The sequence below is a fragment of the Capricornis sumatraensis genome, chromosome 9 (genome assembly GCF_032405125.1).
Source record: "Capricornis sumatraensis isolate serow.1 chromosome 9, serow.2, whole genome shotgun sequence".
Lineage (NCBI taxonomy): Eukaryota > Metazoa > Chordata > Mammalia > Artiodactyla > Bovidae > Capricornis > Capricornis sumatraensis.
In genome coordinates this window covers 68,347,161-68,363,508 of record NC_091077.1, presented here as the reverse complement: position 1 = coordinate 68,363,508, position 16,348 = coordinate 68,347,161, and the positions used below count along the sequence as shown (strand labels likewise).

Sequence of the window (16,348 nt, the reverse complement as noted above, 5' to 3'; positions counted from 1 at the left end):
ATGGACAGCAGCCCACCAGGCTTCTCTGTCCACAGGATTCTCCAGGCAAGAATACTGAAGTGGGTTGCCTTTTCCTTCTCGAACTCAATGTCATGTTTATAATATTCATCCATATATTACATAGCATCAGTTGTCTTCAAAAGTTTTCCCCTTTCGCTAAATACTGAAGCTTTTGCTCTTGCCTCATTGAAATGTGATGGATCAAATTCAGGGCAGGAAGAAATCAAGCTTTAGCCAAAGCAGACATTACCTGCATTTGTAACGTATTTTAAAGGGAAGAAACAAAGACCAAAAAGGCCTGAAGTTTATCAGCTATCTGTGAAGAAAGGAGAGGGAATATCTCTTCTATTTAATTAAGATTTTTTTTTGTTATTGTTATTCTTTAAAAGAAACCATTATTATTTTTTATAAATTTGTGATGAGAGAGGGGTTTAACTGATAAGAGTAAACTGATCCATAGACATCAGACAAAAGAGAAGTAAGGTTTGCAGTCAGCTCTGCCAAGGACAGGAGGCTGGCAGAGCTCTTCCTCCATCGTAGTTGCTCTGGGTGGCATTCAGCTCTGGTAACAGGAAACTCTGGTTTGGGGCTGAGGCAGTCCCGGGTGTGGGGAAAATGAGGCATCCGGCATGTACATTATCACCTACTTCCTGTAAGGGGCTCAGAGGAAGTTACAACCACCAAGAACAGGGAAGTCTAAAGGGTCTTTGCTCCTATCACTGCTATGCATGGGGCACTGATCTGTGCAGTGTAGCCAGAGTGGGTTGGGGAGTGGGCTTGTTCCTATGGGATATAGTCAAGGTCTCAGGTCATCTTTTACTATTTTATCTAGAAAAATAAAGATGCAACAATAGAAAAAAAAACATGTCAAGGATGGGAAATGTGCAGATGGGAAAATAGACCTTAACTCATATATTCCCTTATTAACTATGTGTGTGTATGTGTGTGTGTGTGTGTGTGTGTGTGTGTGTGTGTGTGTGTGTATGAAGAAGCATCCCTGCCCTAGTCCAGACAGACACTAATTTACTGTCTAAATTTGGCCCAGTTTACTCCCCTGTAGCACAAAGGGGATGGATCAGATATTCTTTAAAAGGAATTCTAGCTCTAACAATTTATAATTCTGTGAATTACAGATGCTTCCCGATTCAATGTATGGGCTTCAGTTTTCTGTCGTAAAATGACTTTTGCAAGATGGTTGGGAGAATTAAAGTGCATAGAACAGTTCTTGGAGTATAATACCAGAGCAAGGACTATTAGGACTATCATCAGCCGTTATCACATGCCATGGTATGCCATCCATTAGAAGTATTAATACCATTGTCTGCTTTCTTCTGAGATATGTTGACTGTGACTGTCCTTCTTTCTTTCTGTCCATATGATTTGAAGGGGACCTTACAGAAGATAGTCTTGACACACAGGGTAGGTTATTATGAAAAATATAGACTGATAACATATCTTTGTTATGCTGCATTATAATTTGAGTGTCTCTGACATATAACTACTCTTCGTTTCGGAGGTGGTTCATTTCTTCCCTTAAAACAATTCTTCTATGGACTCAATATTGGATTTTTAACTAGTGACACCTTAGAACCATGGAAATATCATTAACAATGTCTTAGAAAACACTCCTGCCCCAAATTCAGGTCACTCAATATGTGCCATACTGTAAGGTATCAAGTACCTGCTTGCAAGGAATTCGCCCTCTACCTAAATGGGTTACACAGAAGACAGACTGCTGAGGTCCATGGCTGAGTGAAAAGAGAGCTACTGGAGATGTCATGACATTGCAACATAAGAGTTCAAAGGTGGGGAAAAACCACATTCCACAGTTTGTGAGAGGGAAAGCATGAGGACGTTCTTAGAGGAGGTGCTATCTGCAGAACTGATAATACACACTGAGAGTTGTTTTCTGTGGTTCTGAAATTTGGCTAAGTCCCAGAATCACCTGAGTACCAATTTCCAAGGTTCTGACTGGTGAGGGCTGACATCCTAGAATTTGTATTTTTTAAAAGCTCCAAACAATGCTCATGACTGGCCAGCTTCTCCCAAAATATAGTTGTTAATTTCAAAAACACTTCTTAAGCATTTGCTGTATTCATTCACTCAACAAATATACAATAAGCAACTACTATGTCATAGGTACAGTTCTGGGGTCCTGTGTAAAGCAAGAACAAGATAAAGTATTTATATTCTAATGGTGAAATATGTTTGGGACAGTACCTTGAGAGATTTAGTTAATAAAAGTGAAATAAATCAATTTTTGGTAAATGAAAGTGAACCAATCTATCTTTTAAGGGTTCTATAATTGTTAGAAAAGGAGACACTAAATATACCCCTGAAAAAGTTCTGTTGATATTTTAAACATCGTACAATACAGGGACCCACTGAAGTTTGCCTGTATATGACCCAAGGAAACAAAGAGGATTTGGTGAAGTAGTTTAGAATATTAATAAGGAAGGATGTTTCAACTGCTCTAGCAAGCAGAATGTACTTAAGTGCCTCCAAAGAACTGCTGTAAAATAGAAATCATCTTTTGCTAATCATTGCTGTGAGCTTTTTTAGATGCCCTATGGGCATACTTCATTAACCAGTGTGTGATTAAAAATAACAAAACTGTACTTGTTTAAATTCAGTATAACTCTTATTATAGGATCTTATTGGTTATTTTAACAATTTATTATATTATCCAACAACATAGGTGCTGAGTAGGCCGCATATATATCACAAGGTGATTGAAAAAATACAGGTTTCCAGAAGCTAACCCTGGAGAGTCTGATTCTGTAGGTCTGGGCTGGGGCCTGGGAATCTTTATTTTTAAAAATTCCCTAGTGATTCTAATGTAGTCTCTATTGGGAACCATAGGGAATAATTAAGTGCTAAGTTGGGGTGGAACCAAGGGGAAACCAGAGCCTAGTAATGACTCACCTTAATTCCTCTTACTCCATGAAATCTTTCTAATTCCTTCTAGAATCTTCTCAAAATTCTGAGAGTACTGAAAGCCTCCTATATATGCTCAGTTTATCTTAGATTCTTCTCTCTTTCTTCAGAGTTTTTCTTGTTTCCCGATAGTGTCTATGAGAGTCCCTATTGAGGTCAAAGATCCTGTCTCAAGTATCTTTATGTGCTTAGTTCTATGCTCAGCAAAATGGTAAGGTATGTGAGTTTATACTGAGAAATCCTAATAAAGGAAGTGGCACAGACATGTCATAATCATGACAGGTGCTAATTGAGACGGCCAGCATCATACAGACTGCCTGCTATACACCTGTCACTGGTAAACACACAAACAACTGAACTTGTCCTCTTTGCCTGCCTCCTGGCAACTGAATCAAGGGAGAAGAAGTTTGCTGCTTCAAATACAACTGTGGGCTCTCCTCCCTTCCCAATTTCCTCATACAGAAATTTTATTTTTGCCTTTGATCGAATGAATTTATTATCATTTCAAGTTTCCCTTGTGCAAAAGTAAATAGTACATTAATAATCAACTCTATACCTTTAGATTATTTTTTGACAGTATTCATCATCCTTCCACCTTCTCATCATGGCCTTTCATTCTCTACCTGAAATCTTCCCAGGTCCCCTTTCCTAAGTTCACCCCTAGTCACTGTCCAAACTGGTAATGGTTGCCTGTTGGAGTGATCAACTGTCCTGGTTTTTCTGGGACTGAGGTTGGTGGTGGGGGTGGTTCTGGGACTATCAGACTCAGTTTTAAACAAACTGTTCCAGGCAAACCAGGATACATTGGTCACTCCAGCTTCATTCCATCCAAGAGAGGTTTGCAGTTTAAGAATCTTAAAGATACGAAATACCTTCAAACTATAACTGGAAAATAATATCTGGTGAAATGGCAGGAACACGGTTGACATTTCAGCATAGGGAGACTAATGCCTCCATCAGCCCTTACCTACTGTTTACTGGTCTCACTGGTGAGGCTGTGTTGAGCCTGGATTATTAACATCATCTGAATTTAGACTCACTCAGAGATATTTTTCTCTGGACTACTAATGCCTGTACCCTATCCACTAGAGATTATGATTTAATGAGTCTGAGGTAGGACCTTGTCATTGGTATTTCTAAAATGTTTCCCAGGTGATTTTAATGTGCAGAGAGGCTTGTGAACCACTGCTCTGAGCAAATAAGCTGATACATTGATTTCTCTATAGAAAGCTTTCTCTCAGTACCTCCATGCATTTGGTTTCTCTGCAAGAGCCCCAATGTGCAATTTTCAGGGCTACTCTAAGTGTGGTCTGTGGATGGGTGCCAGTTGGCAAACTGTTACTGCTCCACCACCAGACAAAAAAAGAGGAATCTTTTTATAGAGACCTAATACTAATAAAAAATTGGACTTGCATTATTTTTTATGTCTTTGCTTCTTATTTTTGCTTTTTTTCCCCTATGAATTCATTTTTTATTGAATTTACATAAGTCTGTGACAAATGGAAATTAAAAACCAACCACAGAAAGTAATCCATTACCACAGATACTTTGAGAGGCACAGCTGTAGAGTAACAAATGATCTTCTGATCCAGGAAGAGTGGGGTTCCCTTGCATGCCAGTCAATTGATGGCAGCTTCCTTGAGTGCTGTTTTGAGAAGGATCCCAAAGCCTGATCCCGTTGAGCTCTGATCAACGGGGTCGGCCACAGGACCAAGACTAGAGAGTAGCAGTAGAGCCTAGGTAGTTGTCATCTCTGATTTAGCCCAATGCCTCCCTTGAAGTCATTGAGAAACTGAGGTCCAGAAGGAAGAAGAGATGTCCCCAAAGTCACACACTGAGTTGGAGCCAGAGCGGGGGCCAGGACTTTCCCCACCACACCATGCCTTCTTTCCTCACTTCCCTCTCTCCCTCAATCCTGACACCCCTGGGTGAGATCAGTCCTGGTCCTCACACTATATGGCTCTGGAGAAGAACAACTGTTTGAAAAATGAGTTAAAAACAAGTGCTGTATTTCCTCTAGTTCCACACACAGCTCAGCCAGGAGGAATCTGAATCACAGCCATCCCTGACCTAACCAGAGAGGCAGGCAGGGAAGACCAGCCCCAAGCTCTCCAGGGCCAGCCATCATGGCGGGAAAGACCGCCTCCTGAAGCGGTGGCCATGTTCACATGTTAATACCAAGGCCTTTGATCCTCTCCAGGTTTCTTAGACTGATGTATGCTAAGCCTGTAAACTCCAAAACACTTTTATACTTGTACCAGACATGAACATCACCTTAATCCAACACATCAACTCACTGCGTTAGCACAAACCACAGCCTGGCTGAAAAAAAGTAGTATGATTCATTTTATTTGAAGCCGAAAGATAGGTTAAAGAGACTTACTGTATCCAAAAGAAGTTTTTCAGCTTTGTCTCGGCTGATATTCTTATTGTACCACCTGAAATCAGGAAAAAGTCATAGAAAAATGAGATTTAAAAATTTTATTCTTTACTTATGAAAGATAATTAATACTAGAGAATTTTTTGTTCTTTTTGTTTCTACCAATGCTTTCAAACTCAAAGGCAAAAGCACAAACTATTTCCAGGTAATACAATGTTTAACTGGAAGGGAACAAATGAATCAGAAGTAGTAAAATGTTGATAATTGTTGAAGCTGGGGGGCTTTGAGTACATGAAGTTTCATTATATTTTTCTCTCCACTTTTGTGCATGTTGGAAATTCTCCTTATTAAAATTTTTGAAAATATTTATCTTCTGCTCTGTTTTGTAACTCAGTGGATGGTTATAAGTAGAATGATGCTAGGACAGCTATAAAAGTTGAATATAAATTTGAAAGTGTAGCAAATATCCTTTTAAAATGATTGCAGCATTTTCTTCTGTAAGACTGATTTTCAAGATCTTCTGCAAAATAAGTATATTTTTCCTAGCTGCAGAAAAGCTCCTGAACAAATAACATTGACAGTGTCCCACAAGGCTAGTTTATATTTGTAAAAAATGCAAATATAGAAAAACCTTAGGTATTGCTACATTCCTTGTGAAATGAGTGCCAGATTTATTTGTTGAATAAACCAAAAAATTTTAATGGATGTACTCTGCTAAAAATAAGGTAAATATTAACATATTTTCTACTTTTACAAAATGAACTGACCTGATATTGAACTTCAAATTTAGTTTAAAAGGAAAATGTGTCACGGGGTTCATGTTATAACACAATATTGTTTAATTTTGTGTTTCTGATTTTATCATACAACTGTTTTAATTTCTTAAGATTTCAGGCTAATTTTCTCAGGATAAGTGGCTCATCTCTTCTCCGAAGAAGTTTTAAAATCAAATTTTCTATGAGCAATTTGAATAATAGATTAAATATATAAATGGGGAAAAAAAGAAAAGAAAGATAACTTTTAGATTTATTGCTACCAAAGAATAGATCTTACCATGAAATAATTCATGTCAGCCAGTTTTATGAACCAATGCACTGTGATGGAATGATTTGGACAGTGGGGAAAAGCAAATCTAAGTATATTATGGATTCAATGTTATTTTTGTAGTTTGGGTTCATCAACATAAAGTGTGAAACATTGTACTCAAGCAAGCAACAACAGATAACATGTAACAGATAAATGCAATATGGTATCATCTTTGGAAGTTTCATGACTGATGAGTCTAAGCTAGTATTATACAGGTTTATAAAAGACACTAACTGACTTTTTATAAAGTTTCCATTAAAACAGCCTCAGTATGAACGTTGGCCTCCTGGGTATGCCCTGATTACTCTCTCTCTCTCTTTTTTTTTTTACTTATTTTTTTATTTAATTTTAAAATCTTTAATTCTTACGTGTGTTCCCAAACATGAACCCCCCTCCCACCTCCCTCCCCATAACATCTCTGTGGGTCATCCCCATGCACCAGCCCCAAGCATGCTGTATCCTGCGTCAGACATAGACTGGCGATTGAACTCTTACATGATAGTATACATGATAGAATGTGATTACTCTCTTTTGCATTGGCTGTTAACTAGGCTGAAATCACATCTCTGACTAGTTCAGTTCAGTTCAGTTCAGCTGCTCAGTCATGTCTGACTCTTTGCGACCCCATGGACAGCAGCACGTCAGGCCTCCCTGTCCATCACCAACTCTCAGAGCTTGCTCAAACTCATGTCCAATTGAGTCGGAGTGAACTCCATCAAAGTTTGCTTGGGGATAGCTCCAGCTGTATCCTGATGAGAACTTCAGGACTGCAAAGAATAATTAGCTAATGTAGAGCTCATCTATCAGTGTAGGAAGTGTTATCAGGAGGTTATGAGACTTGCCTCAGGTCGGTGAACTGGTTTGGAGTAGCCAGCATGTGAACCCAGGCAGTGGGGCTCCAGAACCCATGCTCTTATCACCATATAGAGCCTGTAACTATCATGTACCAAGGACTTAAGGAAAAAGCATTAAAGGCTCCCTGTCTCCCCCCCGAAAAGCCTAGTTTGCTATGCTGTAGCCCCCAGCTTCACATCTTTCAGGAGTTATACCTGCCAGATACAGTTCTTACAATCTGTTAACTCCTAAGGAACATAATCACGGCATTATTTGTCATGTGCATGTTCTCACATGGCTCCTTCTTTTCTTATCTATGTCTCAACATAAAAAATGAAATACATATAAGTTTGAAGGAGAAATGAAATGGACCAAAATAATTAATATTCTTTAACTACTCTCACCCCTCTATCTTCTAAAATTGAGTTCTTCAAACTGCAGTGTGTCCAAACTGGAACATTATTTTAATAGGTACTTCAGTATGCATTTCTAAGAAATAAAATATACACTTATATAACCATAGTACAATTACCAAAATCATGAAATTTAACACTGACACAATGCTGTCATCTGATTTTAGACTTTATTCAGATTTCATCGGTTATCCCAATAATATGCTTTGTCTTACTATTTTTTTGGTTTGCTTTTTATGGTTCAAGATTGACCCAGGATTATTGGTGCATTTAGTTACTACATCTCTTCCGTTTCCTTTAATGTGAACCAATTTCTTAGTCTTTCATGTCTTTGATAATATTAACATTTTTGAAGAGCCCAGGGCAGTTATTTTGTAGACTATGCCTCAGTTTGGATTTGTCTGTTACATCTTCATGGCTAATTCAGGTTTACACATGTTTGGGTGGGAATATCACCGAAGTGATGCTGTGTCCTCAGTGTATCACGTCAGGAGCTGCACGATGTCTGCCTGCCCCCTTATTGATGTGAACTTGGATTGTTTAGTTAAGATGGGGTCTGCCAGCTATTTCCTCTTTTTAGTAAGTGATTTATAGGAAGATACTTTGAAACTACATAAATATCAAACTTTTACCACCTACTTGTAACTTTCATTGATGATTCTTGCCTGAATCAGTTGGTACTTCAAGCTATAAAAAGATGGTTTTTCACTTTAAAATTCCTTCTGCATTCATTATTTGGCATTTTACGGTGACAAGGAGTTTTTGTCTTCTTGTCCCTTTATTTATTTAGTTATCAAAGTATTTATTTATGATGGATTCTTCTTTTATTCAGTGACAGTAGTTCATTACTGTAATTATTTATTTTGATACTCAGATTATCCGGATTTTGTCAGAAGAGGCATTTTTAATCAGACTTCTGTGCTCACTCAATATGTTCACCTTACTTAACAACAAAAAATTAGGGGGTGCTTCTTTAATTTTTTGGTGCATCAAAATGTTCCAATTCCGTCTTTGTTCTTTCCTTGCCCTAACTCCGAGTCTCCAAGCCATTTCTTCAGGAAGTCCTAGTTGTTTTTAGTGGGAAGTGTTATTTAAAAACCAGAACCTGAGTGTGCACATTGAGACTCTAGTATTATTGCTTCTGGGCCTTATAGCAACTGAGCTGGTAAATATATGCACATGGTAAGTATGTTGTTCTCTACATTTGGATTTTATTAAACATTGAATAATTTCACTAAAACTGTTTGTGACCTCTCCTTTTAAATAAATCTGAAACAAACAACACAAACTAAGCAGATATTTAATACCTATCTGTTTGTCTGCTGGTATTGGAATTATTTAATTAAACCATATTTTAAATCAGTCTGTATTAGATCCAATGTTCATAGTGTAAGATCAATATTCCTGGAATTTCCAGGAGAAACTTTTCCTTTGACTACAATGTGTGCAGACATCTGAAAACATTAGTTTGGTAAAAGGGGAGATGAGAACACATTTCCTTCCCCTTCTCCTATTTAAAGTGCCCCCAGCTGCTTATTTAGGGTTCTGAGTATGGAAGCAAGTCAAGAAGAGAAAATGCCTGGTATTTTAATAATTAACCAATGATTCACTCCTAATCTAAGAAGACCAATTAGCACCAATTTTTGAAAAAAAAAAAATCTTACTCATAGGTTTCCAGGTTATTTGGAGACTTTTCCACCAGATAACTGCTTGGAACATATCCTTCATGCCTGTTTAAAGGGAAATTAGTGTTTATATTAATATAAAACTAATTTTTACATCTCCATTTCATAGATTTAATCAACTAGATGTCATTTAAAGATGAAGAAGTCTTGTTTAGCGTTCAGGATAAGACATTTTAAAATATTCAAATAAAAAATTACTAAAAATAACAACTTGCTATCTGTTAAAGGCTATATAGATCTTATTACTAAAATTTGAGCCATGATAAATAAGAAATAGTTACTTTACTTTATTAGCTCTGCTTGCTAATCTCTTCATTGTGAAAATTTCCTTTATTGGAAAAAATATCAATGTTCAGTCTTTGTTTTCTAATAGGAAACATCTGTGTGTATGTGTGTGTGTGTGTTATAATCAGTATTTTTCCACTTTAGTGCTAGCATTTTATAGTTAGGAAACCAAAATAAGTAAAATATAAAGAATTACTTTCCAACCACAGGTCCCAAAAGATACTGTCAGTCAACCATGTAAACTTTTAATTCAAGGCCTCCCTAATATTTTTTATTTGTGCTCCTTCAAACATAAATGATAAAACATGAGAAAAACAAAATAAAACTATGCTGGATTTGGGGTGAGGAGTTTCTTTTGAGCAGGGATAAATTGTGTATAAACAAAGACATATGGATCAAGAGACTGGTAAGAACATCCTTTACCCTTGTGCAGGTGCTTTTCAAAACACTGTCTCAGTCACTGTCACATTCAATACTACAAGGTGAAAGCAGTGTCTCCACTTTCTAGGCCTCTGATTCTGTACCTGTAAAATGAAGGACCTAAACTAGTTTACACATAAAATCCCACCAGACTGTGCATTCTGTGAAAAGATGTCTCATAACTCCCTGCTCTTTACTCCATTAAGAGTTTGAATCTTTTTCAATCTAGTGATTTCTGTTTAATGGGAAATGTGTAATCTATTTCACAGAATTGTTTGGAGGAGTGAAGAAATGAAGAATGGTGATGTCAAATACAGGATATCTTGTATCTCATACCCATGGCTAGTCAGTCATGGTATTATGCTTCCTCTGGAGAACTGAACATCCAGCCTCAGAATCCTCCTTAAGTCAGCACTCAAGGTAGTCAATTCCAACAGATAGGAGTCAACTTGTTCTCAGATATGCTGTCTTTTATCTCTTTCTTTTGGATTTCCTTTTAATTATGTCTGTTTTTGCCACACCATATGTTTACAATTATATTACTAGGTCAAATACTATTTTGCTTCCATATAAAATGACAGTTTTAATATCCTAACCAAAACTGGATTATCTACAAAATGATGATAGTTCTCATGTGTGGATATAGAGTTTACAAAGTCCTTTCACTTTCTTTATCTCAATGATTTTCTCAACACTCTGAGATGGAAAGCTGATATTATCATCTGCATTTTACAGGTAAGGAAATAGATTCACAGAAGGTAAGTGACTTTTCCAAAGGCCCTGTATAACAAAAGCAGCTGATACTCAAGTCTGAGTCTTCTGTGTCCGCATCTTGTGTACTTTCCACTGTACCACACTATTACAAAGCACACTAGGGAAATTCCCATAAACCCTGATTGGCCTCTGGGGTGTCTTCTGTGATGCCCTTTGAAGTACAGAGCTGAGCCCTTCCACGGGCCATTGAATAAAGGGTAAACTGTCATTTGGGGAAGTGAAACCTAGGAGAAGAAATTTCCTGGCACATAAGTTGTACTAAAGAAATGTCAGTTGGTTGAAGGGATGAATTTCTTAGTAAGTTCCTCTGGCATTTGTGGAGCCAGGCAGTCTTGAACCTATTTCTGAAATGAGGCTCCCCGTAAAAGGCAAAGAGAAGGTGATGTGACTGGTCTTGTTTGTTTCCCCGAGTTAACTAAAGAGGAAGGTTCCAGGTGAGGGGGCTTTTGGGTCTGTTCTCAGCAAGCAAGTGACACTACCTCTGAGACCACAGTTTTTGATCTAACCCTCCTTTACTTCCCTTGCAATGGAATTGATAAGGCTACCTAAAGAGAAGGTGCCTTGAAAATGTAAGTAATGATATATGTAAAAAGTAAAGTCTTTACCCTAAAAATGTTTGTGTACTTCTTTTTCTACTCATCAGATTGGCCCCCCTTTTTATTTTATTTTATTTTTTTGCCCCCCCCCCCCTTTTTAAAGTTTAATGATACCCAATGTTGGGCTTTGCTGGTGGTTTAGATATAAAAGAATCTGCCTGCAATGTGGGAGACCCAGGTTTGATTCCTGGGTCCAGAAGATCCCCTGGAGAAGGCAATGGCTACCCTCTCCAGTATTCTTGCTTGGAGAATTCTATGGACAGAGGGGCCTAGTGGGCTGCAGTCCATGGCGTCACAAAGAGTCGGACACGATTGAGCAACTAACACTTTCACTTCAGTGTTGGCACTCCAATATCCTGTTGGTGGGGAAATGTAAAATTTGGCAAGCTTTTTGAGGTATTTATCTTTTAAAATTAAGATGTCACATAATCTGACTCACCAGTTCCATAGTTAGAAATGAGTTATGTATTTTTTCCCAAAGAAAAAAATATTTTTTCAAAAGTATATGTATTTCAAAAGATTTCTAAGTTATATGAGCATGGGCAATTCAAGATCTTCATTGCAGCCTTGTTTGAAACAACAAAGAAAGGAACCTGGAAACTAAATGTCCCACTATAAAATATTGTTTAAATATTTATAATGCAAGCATACATTCTAAAACTATATGTTTACTTAAAAAATAAGGTAGATTTGTATGCACTGATATGAAAATATCTTTAAGATATATCATTAAAAGTTAAAAGCAAGGTGAAGATCAGAATGAATCACCTTAATGCAAATGAAAAATAGGGTGCATTTCTATATGTCTAACTCTTTTGCCTAGGATGCACAAGTAACTTAACAATGAATACTTTTAGAACTGATGTTTAGACAAATGGAGGGTGGCTTATTTTTATGTATGTTTCTCTCTGTTGTTAGTTTTTGTAATATAAAACATCGACATTGTCTATCCAGATATTGCACTAATGGAGTGTTTTCATTTTCTTTTAATAACTATGTTAAAATTAATAATAATCTCATACTTTGAAAACTTTTAAACCTTAATATTTAAAGATGTTAATTGTAGCATTGTTAAAATTTTCAAAATATTAGAAACAGCCTAAGCACCCAAGAAGGAAATTTGCTAAATTCTGGTACATTTTTATGTTGGATTTATGCAGTTATTGAAATCATCTTCTGGAGGTGATTCTGGAGAATATTCTGGGACATAGGTAAATATCTCTGATCTTTAAAGGAAAATGTACAGCCTTATAAAGCAGTATAAATCTGATAACTTTAAACTAACCACTGGTATGAAACTCACATATATCCCAGAGCATTCTAAAGGTCAGTAACAGTAATTTTCTTGTAGTTCAGTTCAGATAAGGGGTCATAAGATTTTTTTTTCATTCAAAAGTCCCATTGAGGGTAAATTGTATTTGTACAACTTTATTTTCTCCATGAATCATGTGGATGGCTAGTTCACTGCTCTTGGCTTAACTAAATGTTTAGTACTTTGTCCCTGATGCTTCTTAATGTAACCACCCATCTGCACCATCTGTACATGCCTTTTGCTTCCACCAACAATAAGACCCTCACAATGGGATAAACACCTTCAGCCTCATTTAAGCACTCAAAAACAATGGTGCTTTGTGGAACGAGTTGCTGTTCTCCCAAACTGTGGATATCAGTGGAAAAACCCAGAAGATGTTTAGATGAGTTTGGAGGTTGGGAGGGCATGATCAGGTCCAGGGAGTAAGTATGGCGAGTGACTGCCTCCCAGGCTCTTCTGAGAAGGGGAAGACCCTTTTCAGCAACGTCTTCCTTTCTCCTCCTGCCTCTGCTCTCCTCTCCTAACTCAATGCCATGGTCACTCTGAGAGAGGCAGGGCAGTCTTTGTTCCCACCTCCCCTCGAAAGCTGGGACAGCAGCCACCGGGCGCCTTACCCGTTCCTGTCCTGAACCCTCCACCAGTGAATCTCGGAGCTGTCGAGCAGGTAGTACTCCTCGTTGCGCTGTAGGGTGAGCTCCTGGGGATCATTCGTTTGGTAGTCATACAGGGCAATGACCACGGTTTCTTCAAGTTCCCGAAATGACCGCTGGAGGAGGGAGACAAAATCAAGCAGAGATGTGAGGAAGGAGGTAGCCTGTGGAAAAGGTCAGCAAGTCCCTGAGCTGTAGCTTGCTCTTGGACCTATGCCAGTCAGACACCAGATCCTCTGGGGGTACGCTCGCTGAGGCCATTCTCCTTCCTCTAGTTGGCTTGCTCATTATCAGGCTCGTGATATGGAATAGGACACGAAGACGCACAATACCCGGAATTCATCGCCTCTCCCATTTCAAGTGGTAAACTCTGACTCCCAGTGAACTCCAGGCAGCCATGCTCGTCACAGAAATCTGCTTGTTTCTCTACTTAAGCCATGTCGTAATTCACAGACTGTCTGCTAGAAGCATCACATCCTTGCAAAGGTGATGAAGTCATCACTATATCACTTAGTTCATGCTCTCCTACTTTTATTTTGGGGCTTATCCAGATCCATAGAATTATGGACTGTTGGAGCTGGAATGCCTCTGAGAGATCATTTAGTCCACTCTTTTGTTTAGAATAGGGAAACTGAGACCCAGATGGGGCAAGTTTAGCAATTGAATTATTCTTATGCTTTCTCTACTATCTCCCATGGGATCTCTTGTTCCTCTGGTGGGCTCTCTTGCTTGTATCACTGTTTTTCAGTATCTTTCTTAGGATGAGATATTAAAGACGGAAGTGGTCCTCACGTAAAGGAGTCACCAGTGTTCAGGGTGGGCACACCTGCTTCAGGTTAGCAGGCTTTGTGAGACAGCAAATGTGGGAAGAGACTGAGATCACTGGCTAGAGTGAGCATCAGTGATGGGAAATCAGAAGTTCTCTGAGTGCAGTGAAGTATTTGGTGGCATAAAAATATCGGAGATTAAAAAATAAAATGTTGTCATACTGATACAGTTTGGATTTGAAGCCTAGATTATTTGTGGAGCTTGTGAGATGACATACTGAGTACTACAGATGAGAGTTGTTGGGCTTGAGGCTGTTACCCTAAGAGCTAAGGAAGGGAGGAATTGTGTTCAAGGGCAGGGGGATAAAGGACAAATATTGTAAGGTATTCATCCCATTATAGATCCAACTGGTTGATTGAAGTTCACGGGATTGCAAAGAGTCGGACACGACTGAGCAACTGAACTGAACTGAACTGAAGACAAAGATCAAAGCAGGTTTCTCAAACCATGTGAAACCTTTCCATAGGGAATATTTTGGACATCTGTGGCGGTGTCTTGAATGTCACAAAGGTTGAGGTGGCTACTGGCATTGAATGGGAGAGGGTCAAGGGTGCAAAACACCCTGCAGCATCCCACATGCAGCATCCCATGACTTTTGAATGTCCTGTTAGATATTCCAGAGAAGGCCGCTTACAGTAATAATGTACAATAACACTCTGACCTAGATCCTACCTCCACCTTATATGAAGCACTTGGTTTCCTAGGAGGCAGCCACGCTTTACATGGAGGGTGGATTACAATTTGTTTAGTTAAGAACTTGACCAAGAGTTGTTTGCTCTTTTGGAAAGTGTATCACAGATGGTAGTACTGTCTTTGAGTCACTGATACTACGTTACTGGAACAGTTGCATTTGAGCTGCCAAATTTAACAGGATTCAAATACAGGTGTGTTTTATTATGTTGTCCAGTATAGTCATGCCCAATATTTATATATAGAAACATGTATGGATTTGTATAAGTTATTTTATTTTCCTTTTTAAACATTACAGTTAGAACATTTATTGGTTCTTTTAGAAGGTATGTGTTTACATAAGTGGTATTATCTATTTACTTTCTTTTTGTTATAATAAAGGGGGCTTTATAAAATATTTGTCTGAAAAAGGGAGTACTGGGTCTGATAGGATTGAGAACCATGAGATTATACTGAGAAAATGAAGGGATGGCATTTGGAGAAACTGAGACTCTGGGCTCCAGAAGGGCTATTTGGGAGCCCAGGAGATGAGGTGAGTCATGGAATGGGGGACTAGTCCTGTCTCCTGGCCACTCTACTGCTGGTCTCAGAACGGCCCTGACTTCTGAGAGCTCCTGACCCCAGCTGGGGAGAGCTCCACCCAGCTGAGACTGGGCCCTCCCAGGTGGGAGTAGAAGGGGTAGTGTGCCTTAACAAGGAAGCCAGGGTGTAGGCAGACATGTGTCTGGGGGGCCCCTCAGGAAGTCCTTCTGGGTTGATGGGGATGGGCCTCGAAGAAGGGCTGAGTTCTTGTGTACGTGGGGGGACCAAGAGTGAAACATAACCTCATCTGCACCCACAGGCTAGAGAGGCCTGGAGTTCTCAATTACTCTGATCATGGATGGTTTCTATCCTGACCAATAATAGCCACCCTCCACCCTCTGGAGAACTGTTCCCAGTCCATAGTCTCTCTCACACTAAGCATCAGGCCGGTTGCTCAGATCAGATTAAAAGTATAGCCTCTATGGATGCCAACTCAAGATGCCATCACTTAGTCTAGAACAGAACATGAAGGTGATGGGAGAAGTGATTTCAAGTAATTCAAGATAAATGTTGCTGTGGATTTAGATGTGTGATCGAAACTGCAACCGTGATTCCAACAGCCCTGTGGTTGGTGCCCTAAAGCTGCTCCTCCAAGAAGTCTGAGAAGCCAAGTGGTAGTGTCCAAGGGGCGGTGGATAGGCCCTGTTTTCTGACTTTCACCTTGACTAATAGTGAAAAACCAGAAGGAGCAAGCCAGCCTAAGGTGCAGAGATGTGGGTTTAGGTGGGACTACTGGAACCACCCATGAGCCAGGGCAGTGGGATTCCAAACCATGTTTTCAAGGGTGATGGTGAAATGGTCTTTAGAAGATGAATGAAGTAAAATAGAAAAGAGCCCATTTTATGCTGCAATTTAAATACACTTCTTTCTTGTGGT

The 16,348-nt window shown here is 38.9% G+C and overlaps 1 protein-coding gene across 1 annotated transcript in view; it reads right to left on the bottom strand.

Annotated features, from left to right (window-relative positions):
- Positions 1-16,348, bottom strand: part of ITK (IL2 inducible T cell kinase) — a 61,380-nt gene that overhangs the window by 14,220 nt on the left and 30,812 nt on the right. The window contains exons 6-8 of the mRNA XM_068980207.1: positions 13,337-13,488; positions 9,315-9,380; positions 5,321-5,375 (exon numbers count right to left, since the gene is read on the bottom strand). Of these exons, the coding sequence (XP_068836308.1) occupies positions 5,321-5,375; positions 9,315-9,380; positions 13,337-13,488 (273 nt within the window). The remainder of the gene's footprint in view (positions 1-5,320; positions 5,376-9,314; positions 9,381-13,336; positions 13,489-16,348) is intronic.